The 15,529-nt window shown below is 34.7% G+C and overlaps 1 protein-coding gene across 4 annotated transcripts in view; it reads left to right on the top strand.

The window, feature by feature from the left end:
* LOC132697921 (protein Shroom) overlaps window positions 1-15,529 on the top strand; it is a 227,211-nt gene that overhangs the window by 126,132 nt on the left and 85,550 nt on the right. For 2 of the 4 annotated variants that reach the window (XM_060663684.1, XM_060663685.1), the window contains 2 exons: window positions 6,205-6,475; window positions 6,529-6,729. In XM_060663684.1, coding sequence (XP_060519667.1) covers window positions 6,311-6,475; window positions 6,529-6,729 — 366 coding nt within the window. In that variant the 5' untranslated portion in view covers window positions 6,205-6,310. Of the gene's footprint in view, window positions 1-6,204; window positions 6,476-6,528; window positions 6,730-10,275; window positions 10,392-11,306; window positions 11,510-15,529 lie in introns of those variants that run through there. The other 2 variants (XM_060663686.1, XM_060663687.1) reach the window with 2 other exon arrangements.

Here is a 15,529-nt window from a genome sequence, read left to right as displayed (position 1 = left end):
AGTGGTATAACCTGACGTTTAAAAAAGTAAAGACGATCGCCGAAATATTGAAAATCGACGGAAACGATGATGTCCCACACGAAGTTCGAATCGTTTTCTTTACGCATTGCTTCGTAGAGGTTCCAGTTGATGAGCGATACGTATTTATTTTATAACGGATCCGAAACGATAGAACGAGCCCCAGCATTTCACACTCTCTCGAGCGTGGCACACCGCCATTTAAACGAATCGTTCGTTTTATTATTGACGTTGGTTTATTGTTTAATAAAACTCGACGACGATATCCGCCAACGATTTATGCAATTTTTCGCTCGTAAACGTTATTCGTTCTAATAATGTCGCATATGGAAATGCCTGCGTATCCTTTTTTTTTTAAGAAAAAAATATATATTTATTATGTTAGAAGAATAATTAACACATAACCTTTATTATACGTAACGAGCTGCACCGTTTCCCAACGAATTTGCATATTTTCTAATCAAACCAGTACGTTTTCTTTGGTTGTTTGAGAAACGCGAGAATACGCGAGCTACTGTGTGATTACGTCCATCGATAAAAGTATTTATTTATTTATCAAAATTAAATTGTCCCCTTCAAAGTAAGTCCCCCCAGCCCCCCCACATTTATGAGCCAACGTTTTTTTCATTTATCGAAGCACTTTCTCGTATAGTCTTGAGTTCTTCCAACGATTTTTTCCCGTCTCAATCGTGCCGAACATCCATTCTTTCATGGGTTTCTTGAGTTGTGGGAACAGGAAAAAGTCGCAGGATGCCATAGCCGGTGAATATGGTGGCTGAGGCACGATTGTGGTATTGTTTTTGGCCCAAAAGACACAAGCAACGATGAGTGAGTAGACGCATTATCGGGATGTAAGATACATGATTTTTTTTCACAATTCCTAAAGCTTGCTTAGCATCGTCATCGGCCATCTATAAACAATGTTTTTTGCTCAAGTTAGATTAAATTTTTTACACAAAATTTTATCCTATTTTTTTTTAAACAACAGAAAATCGTTTAGCACACAAAACCGGTCCAACGCTTCTGTCTCACAAAGAAAAAGTAAACGTCTAAACTGGCTGAAATTGTGAACATATGTTATGGACATGTGTACCAACATAACAAAAAAATATCCAAGATCGAATTGTACATTGCCGAAAAGCCATCTTGCTTTTTGCACACACCTCGCATATGTTAGTTGACAGTTAGCAATGCAATGTTACTGCTCACAAAATCTTTCTCCATTTTATTATTGCAGAAAATTGTTATAATATTATAAATAATTAAGGCAAAAAAAGGCACCAGAGACACGGAAGTGCGTATAGAATAACACGTATATACAATGTGTTCAAAGTGGTCGACCTCCTCGTTCGCCGGACGTCACTCCACTTGATTTTTTTTGTTTCGGGACATTCCAAAACTTACCAGTCTACTGGCGAATTTTTAATACTGAGAAGACTAGTTCTTGATGCATTTGAAAATATTACGTCTGATATTTTAAGAACTGTTTTAAATTCGACAGTCACAAGGTGTTATCTGTGTTTGACAATTAAGTTTGAACATTCTTTATAATAAATAAATACTAAAGACCCATTTATATATATATATATATATATATATATATATATATATATATATATATATATATATATATATATATATATATATATATATATATATATATATATATATATATATATATATATATATATATATATATTCTCACAGATGGAAAAATGTGATGAAACTATATTCCGGGATATCATCCGTTCGCTTGCTGAACTCCGACTGGAATCCTGCAGACGTTTCCCCAAAATCTCACTTGCCATCTTCAATGCTCGCGCTCCGAAAACACTTCGAAGTGTTTATATTATATGTTATATATTAGGTATTTAGTTATGTGTGTTCTATAAGATTTTTATATTTTTTTATAGAGCTAGATCGTGAGTGTTATGTAATCTTTTTTTGAGAGCAAATTGCCCCTTTTTTATCTTCCGGGTCTAGTCTAATACGTTTCTTTGCGTATTTGCCTCTCACTTATTGGTAGTTCATTGTTGTTATCTGACGTTTCATCTGAATATAAAAAAAAAATATAACCACAAAATGCGACCAGTTGATGAGCTCTACTTTATAGAATATTTTGAACCTGTAATTACATTACAACAAACCACGGTGAGTCTTTAAAACGATGAATTAGTGTATAGTTGGTTGCCTACACGCATTGCGGAAAATTTGTGGAAACTGCTGCGCAGACGCGATTTATCCATGGGTGGCAGTCGTTAAGTAGGGCTTATGATCGATGTGTCGTCGTAATAAATGGACGCCCACGCCCACAACTGATTCGAAACGTTGATAAAAACGATACTGTTATAACGATCACTGATACAGGAATGCATAAGGACTGGTTGTCTTGTTATCCAATTTATGTGTTCGCTTTTGCGGTTGCCAAAGTTCAAAATCGTTAGGCTTAGGTTTCATTTGATTGTACGGACCCGTAAAGGTTTGCAGTAGAAAAAAAAAAGTTCTGGCGTTGTTTATATATAAGCAAAATGCTACGGGAAGAAGAAAAAGCACGCAAGATGTGACTACTAACCCAACTTTTTTCTAAAGCTTTAAACATATTGATTTAATACAGTTTTATGAGCCTTTAACACCCTTTAGTTTCACTTCTAGGCTATTATTTAATAATTACGATTGCTTTTTATATGCATCTGTTAATCTAATTAATAATAAGTTAGTTGACAGTTTATATGTTTTCATATTTCATATTTCATTTCATATTGAGCGTTTTAAAAATATAATATTTAATTTATTAATACAAGAATAAATAATAATAAGTAATAAATGAGATGTTGTCAGAAGTTAAATTTAGAGGTTTTATGGATTTCACAAACATTTTATATAAATAATGTTACGAATTTACCTGATGTTGAAAAATAATAAATGAATAAAAAAATGTTAAATTAAAAATATATAAAAAATAGGCCATTTTAGAACCTAATTTCAAAAGCTGGTAAATTGTATCAAAAATAATCAATAATAAATAATAAATTAGATATTGCCAGGAGATCGATTTAAAGGTTCACAAATATTTTATAAAAATAATTTTACGAATTTGACTTATGTTGAAAAATAATCAAGGAATAAAAATATAATAAATTTGAAATATGTAAAATGCAGGACATTTTAGAACCTAATTTCAAAAGCTGATAAAGTTTAACAAAAATAATTAATAATAAATAATAAATTAGATATTGCCAGAAGATCGATTTAAATGTTATAAAAATAATTTTACGAATTTGACTGATATTGAAAGATAATTTATGAATAAAAAAATATTAAATTAAAAATATATAAAAATAATGTGGCGGTTTATAAAAATAATTTTACAAATTTGACTGATGAAAGAGAATTTATGAATAAAAAAATATTAAATTAAAAATATATAAAAATAATGTGGCGTTTTATAAAAATAATTTTACAAATTTGACTGATGAAAGAGAATTTATGAATAAAAAAATATTTAATTAAAAATATATGTAACATATGCCATTTTAGAACCTTACTTCGAAATCTGTTAAGTTGATACAAAAATCATAAATAATAAATGAGAATTTTATGAATTTGAATGATGTCGAATAATAAGTAATGTATCAAAAAAGATAAAATAAAAAATATATAAAATATACGCTATTTTACATATTTTTCAAAATCCGGTCCATTAAAATTTTCCTCACAAAACTTTGTTTACTCTAAGCTACTACTACTACTGAAATAAATAAAACAAAACTAACGTCCGTGCATTGTATGTATCTTTACTATGGACATCACACAAAAATTTCGGTACCTTATAGAAAGATAATTAGGAAAGAGTTTTGATTTTTGTTAATACATGCATTTTTCAAAACCAAATGTTACGTCTTACACACTAATCTACAAATACATAAATAAAAATTATTTAATAATTATATACTGATTTTTTTTTATTTTAATTTAACAAATATTAATATATAATTTGTGATGCAATCGAAATTGATTACAATAAAGTGAAAGGAAAAAAATGAAGAAGAAATAAGAGCAATAAAAAGAAATTTTAAGCGATATGGATATTAAAAATAGCATCCCAGGCAATAAATTCTCCTTGGCGTAAAAGCATAAGCATAAGCAAAGCATAAGAGTAAAACTATATACGGCAATAATCGAGCTTATGCATGCTAGCAATTGCCGAACTATATAATCCAAAAAATTATTGAAAAAAGTTGTTTTTACTGTATTTCGAAAAATTTGATATTTTTTTTCAAATTTTGAAAACCTATTTTTTATTTGCTCTAATTTACTTCAATAAAAAAAATTCTTTAAACATATACTTGATTTGACCTATAAAATGGGTTAACCCTAATAGAATGTTGATATACATAAAATCAATTAATGAAATATATAACTTATTTTTGTCCCATCTTACCAGGCTTGATTCACACGCACAATACGATTCAATTTTCTTGACGCGATGGTGGACACGTTTCGCGGCAAATGGAAGAGTCCAAAGTATTGTATTTAAGTGATAAGTCTGCGAAGAGGAATCCAATAAATCAGATATTGACAGAAGATCGATTTTAAGATTTAATGTATTTCACAAACATTTTATAAAAATAACTTTACGAATTCGACTAATGTTGAAAGATATTTTATGAATAAATAAACATTAAATTAAAAATATATAAAAAAATAATGCCATTTTGTAAAAATAATTTTACGAAATTGACTGATGTTGAAAGATAGTTTATAAATAAAAAATATTAAATTAAAAAAATATAAAAATAAATAATGCCATTTTATAAAAATAATTTTACGAATTTGACTGATGTTGAAAGATAATTTAACTATATATAAAATATAACTGACTTTTTGTTCGTTTTAAATCCTCAAATTTACATATAAATATTTCCTTGCACATCTACTTTAGGCAAAAAATGAGGGTCACATGAATATCATCAATTTAATTTGTTCAGCACCTTCTTAAGCCGCATGGCGTCAATTTTTGTGGGCAAGGAGAAGAGTTATTCCATAATTATTCCTCTCCCCGTCCCCCTCCCCTTCCACCATTTGTTACTGATAGAAGATAACAGTCGAACGGGTTCAGTTATGGCGATCACAGATTATGACAACGACGAGGTGCCTTTAACTAACCATTTTTCTATTAACTCGGAAGATTTTATCGCCGAGGTAACGGTTACCTCCGGATGAAATAAGAGGAAAATCGAAATATTGGGATGTTATCGGCGGGTCCGGAGCGAAGTCGAACGACGAATCACCTTCAAAATCTAAAGGTCGACGTACACGGTGTCCTATTCACGGATTTCGAGCGTTCGTTATTTCATTATGTTATATATTTTGTTAAAACGTTTAATATACATGGCGTTCCAATAAAAAAAAATAACTTGTATCTCATCCTGCATACAACTTTTTTATTTGACTTAAAATGGAAAAAGTCATAGGGGAGGGACGTTATAAATGATCATCCGGTACAATGATTTCGTCGGCTCACGAAATATCCTAATCCTAGGATAATATTTCAAAATTGGCCCTATTGGAAGTAGTATACTTGCACCAGAAATATGGTGCTTTTACAACGGACCCCGTTATTAAATTTGCCTATTGATTATTACTCTAAAACCGGAACCCCTGCCGAGCAGACCCTTAACTAACTTAAGGACCGTCCTAGGAATTTATCTACCTACGCTAACAAGCGGAATATAAGTGTGTTTTCAATCTTAAAACATGTACAAATCAGCACAAAGCAACAATTTATTACGTTTTATTTCATCACATTTCTACATAGTATATTTATTAATACACAATATACAGTACTTTTTTACGCAGTTCTTCTAGGATTAAAACACTATTCACCTTATAAATAAACATTAATAATTATAAAAATTATTATTTATTATATTAATTAATTAATTATTATTTGTTATTAATAATTATTAATGAGGTTCGTATGACGTTTCGTGTTTCGGCAAGCCATCATCAGATTTTTCTTTTTTTTTATTTTGAACACACTCAGAAGTGCGGAATTATGGATTTTTATGCAAGGTGTTCTCCCATTTAAAAAATATCTGCTACTATTATTGTTATTCACTAAACTGTAAATTGTTAATAATGATAAATAAATAAATTTTCCGTCAATTGAAAACATTCTTCTAGATCGTACCGCCAAAACTGACGATCTGATGGCTTTCGCACCCCCGTACCGCCGCCACTGTCGTCGCGCAGCTCCGGTACCGGTCCATTCCGGTTTTCCGCCATTACAATGATGCCGTCGAAGTCCACCCCCGACCTCCACCAGTCGAACAAGCACTTCGCCGCCCATCAGTATCGCCAGAAGACCAGTGGCGACGCCACCGATCGAACGGCGACGAGAGATGACGACTCGCCGCCTCCGGAACCGCCCGTCCGTGACTCTTCGTCCCTCAAGGTAAGTTCCGGGCGGGTCCGGGACCACTGACCTTGCATTTACCGCCCCGGCAGTCGATCAAGTACGGTCCTGGACACGAGAAGTTCCCGTCTTGGCCAGTGCCGGCGGCAGCAGAAGTGTCCGGTCGCCCCGCCCCCTCTGGTGGCTCCAGCAGGTCCAAGTCTTGGACCGACCACACCAACTATCCCAAGGAGAAGGTGGTCCAATACATCAGGCCCTACATGAAGCGGCAACATTCGGCTTACGCTCAGCAGGTACATGCCTTGTTTAATATTATTATTAATATATAATATAATATATTATAATATATAATAATTATAATAATGATGATAATAATAATAATAATAATAATAATAATACCAATAATATATTTACACCGTAAAACTACATAAATTGCGGAAAAGGAGATGAAGCAGTTATAAAAATGCAAAAGAAAATGCATATAAGTATACATAAAAAGTTTGAAACTGAACATTTTTAATTAAAGGTTAATTAATTGAAGGCTTTTCAAAAAATCTAAGGCACAAGTTGCGAACAGCTGTCTTAAACGTCATTATATTCAACCATCTGACAGTTTGTGAGACTGGATCATATTTTCTTATCCCCTTATACTTTTTGTACCCTCTCAATTATCCAAGGGTGGACCATATAAAATGTCACAATAGTTGAAATAATTTAGCAGTGTCCGTTAATTTTGTTTTTTTTTAAAATAATACCTCAGCTTCCTATTCGAAATGATCGTCAGTGTTAATTTTTAAGCCAAGTTTTTTTTGCCAATCTTTTAAATTATAAAACTCTATGCACCCACATATGTGTTAATCAAAATTAAAATTAAATTATTTAATCCAATTAATTGAAAAAATGATTATTTGCATTAAATTATTAATTTAATTAATTTAATGTAAATAATTAAATTAATTTACCAACTAATTTATTAATAAAATTAATTAATTTGTCAAATTAATTAATTTAATTAAATAATTACATAAAATTATATAATTAAATTGGTTAAGTTGATTGACTAATTCTAAATTTGATAGTTTCCGAAATATTTCTTAACTTAAACGCAATATGAGAACTTATAATTGAGATAGGTATAATATAATTGCTCAATTGTTCAATGCATATGAAATATGTTTTGCGTAACCTGTCTAATGCGGAAATGATGGATTCCGAATATTTTTCATTTTTAATTTGAACTTCTATTCTAATCCGGTTTAGTAGATATTCTTTGTTTTCCATGGTATTTGAATTTACGCGATTTTTTAGTGATTTTGGTATAAATCCATACAATTGGAACTCAGCCATTTGTACTTGTATTTGAGGTTATTTTCCCCATATGTTAAATAAAAAAAAGTAAAGTAATAATTTTTTGGGGCAAATAAAGGTATAATGCAAAAAAATGCCATTAAATTTCAAAATCGCTCAAATTGGGTTTCAAAAACTATGAGAAAATGGTAGACACAAATGTTGTAAAGAATGATGGTGTGGCTTAAAGAAGCTTAACAAATAAAACATACTTTTCTTTTAACAATCAAGTTTTGTTTTGAAATTCTTCACCTTGATTATTAATAATAATGCATACCTAAACATAATTGTTTTTCCAAAATTTTATTTAAAAAAAAACCTAGTTTTCACACTTGCAAAAGAACTACTTCGATTTAATGAATGAATGTTCCAAATTTGGATAAAAATGTTTCATTAATGCATAACTTTTCAAAAGCATTCGAATATCGATCAATCTCTCTCTACATAATAGGCAGCACGTTTTTAGAACTGATAATGTTATACCAGATTCTGGTAAAGTTACTCCAGGAGTGCCGCAGGGTTCCGTTATTGGACCCCTGTCGTATCTCTTGATATGTTGTCCAGATTCGCTTATTTAATAAATTATACTATTTGCTCCCCATAGAAGTTACAATTTTTTGAAGACGAAGATCTTAGATTTGCAAATGAAGCAAAATAATTGCAATTAAATATAAATACAAAATATTATATAAACATATGAGTGTCTAATCTGGTAACTATACTAGATGAGCAAACAAAAAAAGCTCAATACTATCAACAGTAAAAAAAACATTTTCTAAAATTAAATGTGACGCACGAGCTTGCTGCCTGTTTGCCGAATAATTCTGAAAAATGGCCGTTCGAAGACGAAAAGGTGGCGATAACTAATGGATATTGTTCGGCCTTTAATTGTCGGTTATTAGGGAACAATTCTCAATATCTGGCACGATAATAATTGCAACGTTTCGTTAAATTAACTAGAGTAATTTCTGAATCTACTCGCGCGAGGTCGGCCCAGTAGCGCACGTCGAGTTTTTGCAGTCTAAACCAGCGAACGGTAATCACGAATTTTTTGTTACTGTTGACAGTGTTGATTTTTTGTCTATTGTAGTCACCATATTAGACACTCAACTCCCACACGATATTATCGTAGACATTTATAGTAGTCAGTTTTAGAACAAGAAAGCCAATTCTTTTTTTTTACTGTTGAGAGTGTTGAATTTTTTTTGCTTGCATGTCTATTGCAGTCACCAGACTAGACACTCAACTTCCCTAAGGAATTATCAAAGGCATTACATTAGACATTTTGATTTGTGGTATTCAGTTTTTGATCGAAAACGACTTTTTTTTTAACGTAGACAGTATTTGAGTTTTTTTGCTTGCTTGTCTATTGTAGTCACTAGGCTAGACATTCAACTCCCTTAAGATAGACAATACATTAGACATTTACATTTGTAATACTCAGTATTAGAACAAAAAAAAAAACAATTTTTGAGGGTGTTAAGTTTTTTGCTTACTTGTCTATTGTAGTCACCAGGCTAGACACTCAACTCCCATTAGACATTGCCATAGACATTACATTAGAGATTTACATCCATTGTACACAATTTTAGAACAGGAAATCCATTTTTTTTACTGTTGAGAGTGTTTAATTTTTTTGCTTGCTTGTCTGTTATAGTCATCAGGTTTGACACTCCACTCCTTTTATATATTATCATAGACCTTACAATAGAAATATTGCCCTGCCCTGCTTCATACTTAACTTCCTTTAGATATTATTATAGACATTTACATCAATCTTACCAAACTCTGATTTTTAATATTTTACTAAAATAAATGATTTATTAAATTACAGACATAGGTAATTGTCTGTATCCGTATCATTTATAATTAATTGTTATAAAATTAAATTAAAACAAACAAGAGAACTAAAATGATTCGCCTTTTTCGATTATTTGGGCAGCCTTTGCAAAATGTTTACCAAAGTTATATTCAATATATTGGTTTCCTCGCACCAATCGCGTAACTCTAATTTTCGTGGAGCACATTTTAAGACTATCTACCACTTACTACTGAAGTTAAAAATGCGAAATGTAGAAATCTTCTAGAACTGGGAAATTGCCATGCCATACCATGCCTATTTCGCTTTTCGTACCTGAGTAGGTGATGTTTTGCTCACTTTTATTATACCTATCACTACCTATTCCTCCAGCTTATTCGAATGGAATGGAGATGCCTTGAGTGGCTTTTATGATGGTAGTTTTATTAATTCACTTAGTTTGGCTCGTTCAATAGTAACGCGGTCTACGCCGCTGGTCGGCTATTACGTAGCGTCGGCTCCTTTTCATCCTTTGCAGAGCGCGCTTTTTTGTCGAACGCACAGAAGTTGTAATTAAGATAGCTGCTAAATTGGACTTGGCTATAATAGCGAAACCGCTTTTTTTTTTCGGGGGTCAGCGAAGAATGTTAACAGTCGAAAACTTCGCGATTTTTTCGCGAAGCGACGTCGTTAAAGCGTTTTTTCGAGGAAAAACTCACGCGTAGACAGAGACGGAGAGAGTGCAGCCGTGTTGCGTGTCAAAAGAATTGAACCGCAGCCAACGTTGCCAGATGGGTGGTGACAGTTTTGGTTAGTTGCCAGATGGGTAGTGACAGTTTTCGTTAGTTTTGGTTAGTTGACAAATGGGTAGTGACAGTTTTGGTTAGTTGCCAGATAGGTAGTGACAGTTTTGGTTAGTTTTGGTTAGTGACAGTTTTGAGGAGGCTATAGCAACAAAGATGTTCGTTATTGATGCCCCATTAGTTTAGATAGATGAATGACGCACAGCTACACGGCAACATCATATTTTTAGATTTAACAAGACTGCTTTCGAAAAATCGTCGGTGAGCGGGGCGAATGCGTAGCACGTACGGAACCTTCGCTTAGTGAATGGAATTTTATAGCGCACGCACCCCGTATAAATTGTCTTTCACGTTTGACTTCAAAGGCAGGCCAATTGATAGATATTAAAATTTGTTGGGCTGAGGTGGCTTTTACTTAACGAAAATCCATTTAACACAGTTAAATTAGACCAAAAAATATGCAGATTTTCACAGTTATTCATTCATATTCAAAAAGTGATGACGTTTGCAGACGTTGCAGACGTTTCGCCAAGATCTTGAACTTCGAACACTCGGAGCACGAGCATGTGTTGTATTTTGATCTCGAGATTTTCTCATCTTCTCTCACCTTTCTCTTGACTATCTCATTTGCAACAATTTTTCTTACAGTTGACTTCGAAACTTTGGTCATGTCACTTGTTTTTATGGCTGCTCCTACTTCCCTATCTGAATTGTTTATACAATTGTAAACATTCAAAACAATTTGCTGAGGTAGTTCGTCTTCTAAATTGGCGTTAGATTCGACTACCACCTCCACTTAGTCTTCAAATTATGCGTTGTTGTCCATGTCTTCTCCTAACAGGGGAACATGTGCTTCATTCCACGGTCTCCACATTTTAAAGTGTTAAAAAACAGGAAAGTTCAAAAAATGTGTAATTGTAAGATTCTAATAAATATTTTTTCTGTATTCTTATAACGTTCCTGTATCTACCGCGAATATACTCTATAGTCTTAAAAAAGGCTGTTGTTGTTAACAAATCGAAGAACAATGTAGAAGACACAAAAATACCAGAGCACGGGTGCTTACGCTAACCCTTTGAACTATCCGGTGAAAAGAGCCTCGCAGGATCAAAGCTCGAGAATCAGGTACATAAATACGTACTTCTGGAAGTATCACAGTCAAATACCTCCGTAATATATACGAACATATTGCAAATTAGATTAAACTTTTAAGAACGATGCACACGACCGAATGTTAAAATAAAATAAACGCTTCCGCTTATTCGAAATTTAAAGCGGGTCATTTACTTTTCAATAAAAAATTGTACAAATATTCGTTACGGTCCATCTCATTGAAGACCTATTTAGTTGTTCCACGGTCCTGCGAAGGTATGAGGTTAAGGTACTGTAAAATACTTAAAACGTCAAAGCAATAAATGCACTATATTTTTGGTCGTATTATACTGTGGAAGTATTTAAGAAAACATCGGCTTAGTTTTTTTTGCAATTAGTGCTGCTTTACATTTGTGAAGCTGTCGTGACTAACGAGCGAGTAGATGTATAGTGCCGATATAAGCAACAGAAACCGTACATAACCTCAATTTCCTAACCCCCCCGCAGCGGGGGCCCCCCGCGCGTGGCGTCCTAGTGTCCCCCCTGTCTCCCAGAGTGCGCTCCGCCCCCCACCCAGCTTGTGTAGCGTCCTGTTTTGCCCCGGTTCCGCCCGTCGCTGCTAGATGTCGCGCGCTTGTGTAGCGTCCTGTTTTGCCCCGGTTCCGCCCGTCGCTGCTAGATGTCGCGCGCTCCGACCGTCGTAGGCCCCCCCGGTAGAGGGCGGTGACGGTGCGGCACGGCGACGGTGTCGCGCGGTGACGCGGGTGATCGGGTCGTCGGTAAACAAGTCGAGTGACTTATACAGAGTGTCTCAATAATCACGGTTTAATAAAAGAAAAACTATAGATACAATAGTAAATATTTATTAGCTCATATGTAGACAACGTAATGCTTCGTACAAGCGGTGTTTCTGGTCCATGAGATTTTCTACTTCATCGCGGTCGAGGATAATTTCGTCGCCATGATCCCGTTTCAGTATCAACTCACAGCTCTCTTCTTCGTTCGAATAGGTCACCTCGATACTGCTCCCGATGTAGACTGTTATGTCGTTCCAGAACATGATTTCTCCCACCTCGTCCTCCAGAAAGAACAAAAAATCCCAAAAATCCTGGACTTGAAAATCTATGTGCTTGTTCTTGAAGATGAAACGGACACCTGAATTCTTTATTTCGAAAATCGTGTTTTCATCGATAGTGACCACTTTGTTACACATTGTGACAAACAGACTGACTTCGGTATCAAATTCAAATGTACTTATATATCAACAACCCCCCACTATCGGTGTAATTAAGAGAGATATTTACATTTAGTCAATTTGAATAAGCATTTTGCCAAAAGAAGCAAACAAGCGCACGTAGTTACATATAGCGGGATTAAAATAGTTTTTCGATCTGCCGAGATGTTGTATTCGTTACCGCAAATGTCGTTAACGCCGCCGCTGGTGTTATTGGAATTCTTGATAGCGATCGTTTGCCATTCGCCGTGGTCTTCGTAGCTCCGGTTCGCGAAAACGAAACGTACCTTGTAATTTAAATACGGCTTATCTGCGGTAGTGTTATTCGACAATGTCTCGCTAAAAGTTTGTAGCTTGTCGATTCCGTTGACCTGAGCGAGTTGCATACGCGTCCACGTATCGGGCCAAATGCACCGATTATTATGATTTTTGAAACAAACGAACGCTTCAATCACATCCTTAGGTTTATGTATATAGAAAACGTTTTGTACCACAGCCGACAACAAAACAAAGTGAGCACTTAACAAAACCATGTTTCTAGCCCGAATGAATCTATCCTAGATCTCGGTAACTGCTTTTATAACACTCAAACAATAATGACATTTATTCTGGGGAGGTGCCGGGCCGTCGATATGCATTTTGCTGTCCGGTCTGTTATAGTGAACAAAGCAGGGCAAATGAGTTTGCAATTCAAAATTGTTGCGATGTCGTACTGGTAACTTATGCCACATATTTAACAAATCGTGCGGTCTCACATGCTCCAAGAAATGTTGCACAGGAATCAATTCAAGTTGATCGGTATCCAAGCTTCTAAAATCGTCGAAGAAAACTAACTTCTTATTCATTGTTGTGAAAGATCGATAACTTTCTTAACAAATCCCTAATTTGTTTAAAGACACTCTCTGTGGGACAATTAATTGCGACAAGACTCAAGTCTATTTCACCGACTCTCGTTAATTTATTCAAAAATTCGTTGTATTCGTAATACGTTTTCTCTTTGAAAAAATACAAATGTCCGTTGGTGTATCGAAACGCGCCCGACAAATCGTCGGGCAGACCCGGAAACAGTTCCGTAGTAAAACCGTGTTCACTCGCACTCAAAGAACACTCGTCTATTTCTGCATAGTAGCGTTTACCGTAAAATATATACGTTCGACCGCCATACGTATTAAAAATAGCGTTCACTGTTTTACCCGCAGGCACACCCAGTCGCTGGACGCTTTGTCGGTCGCCCACTACCGTGAAACTCGGGAAGTGAAGTAAATAAAACGAATCACCGGTGACTACCAAAAGTTGTCCGTTGGGTCTCTGGTAGATATGCGAAATAGGAGCGTAAATAGGGACATAATCTGATATCATTTTAGGTTCCATGTAGACTTTATCACCTAATCTTATTATCCAAACCCATTTGTCGTAAAATAGATACATATGATGGTTAGACGTAACCAAAAATATGGATGGATTTACGTGACACAAATCTGGTACTTTTGTTTCGTTTTTCCCTATCGGAGGTTTCGTAGTTGTGGTAGTAGTGGTAGTTGATGTTGTTGTGGTCGGAGTTGTTACGCGGGCGGTGGTTGTGGTTTTTTTACCATATAAACGTTGAAGACCTGCAACATCGTCGTATGACAATGTCTTAGAATTTAAGCTATACCAAGGGTACATAATGGCATTGCGATCGTTACTGTGCGCCAAACCCAACGTATGTCCAATTTCGTGGAACAACACAGTAAACAAGCTCGTTTTTCCTCCGGGCGCAGGCACTTCTAAACCGTAGTACCAATCTTCGGATTTATCCAAATGAACTTCCACGCACTCTTGTTGTTGATTTGGAAAAAATGCATGTCCTAATATGTTACCCCTTCCGTCAAAAGCAAAAGGACAGGATTCGTTCCCTTTACATCTTATGCTTTGTCTGTGGGTAGTATATTTGTCAGACATCAAAATCATTATATCCGGCTCTGAGTAATTTAAGAAAAAATTTAAATTTGATTCATCACTCCATATTTTAAAAACCTCGGTTGCCAGCACTTTTAACTCTTGATAGTGACTGGGCGGTACTTGAATATACCAATTTAAATCCGTTTTCTGCCATCGCGAAACAGTCGTGAAGGCATTTTCTATTACACCACATCGGGGTTTATTTATTAGTTCGACGGTTTCGTTATTAAGAGTACCATCCACCGGTAAATTATAGAAATCCTGAAAATCCATTAGGGCACGTTGCAAACTCGACGCATTGATCTGCGTTAAAGATTCGTTGTCGTTAGGTGAAAGGAATCCGAATTTTTGTAAATATTCAATCACACCTTCCTCGGGCAGCGCGGCGACTATCGTCGACACGTCCGAACAGGTAGTAAAGACAGCGTAGCATAGCAACAAGACTCTCATCTCGTTCAAGGTCAGTAAAATACTAAAATGTATTCGGTTCCTAGCTAATCTTTTATAGGTAAAATAACAAAGAGAAGTGATGAACCAAACGCTTTTAGTCGCTATTTTGCGTGAGATGACGCAGAATATTACTCGAGAAATGGAACGAAAAAAGAATTATACTTCAATAGATTACAGTTTCGCAGTTTGTATTCATATCATAGCATTAGCGTGCTTTATTTTTACGTGTAAATGTATTATTAATTTTTTTGGATTGAAATAAAAAGTCTTATTTAAATAAAGAAAGTTTTATTTCATACAGGGATCCTTGAATACAACCAATTATATAAAAGGGCAGAATTTCTCAACGCGCACATGCGCAGTCTTCCTCCGGAGTGAAACATGCAATGGGCGTGATCCGGTTGAAATTTCGGCGGATTCAACCAATT

Source organism: Cylas formicarius, unplaced genomic scaffold (genome assembly GCF_029955315.1).
Source record: "Cylas formicarius isolate icCylForm1 unplaced genomic scaffold, icCylForm1.1 PGA_scaffold_2__14_contigs__length_35257938, whole genome shotgun sequence".
NCBI lineage: Eukaryota > Metazoa > Arthropoda > Insecta > Coleoptera > Brentidae > Cylas > Cylas formicarius.
Note: the sequence above shows the minus strand (reverse complement) of the source record. Positions and strands in the feature narration are given on the sequence as shown.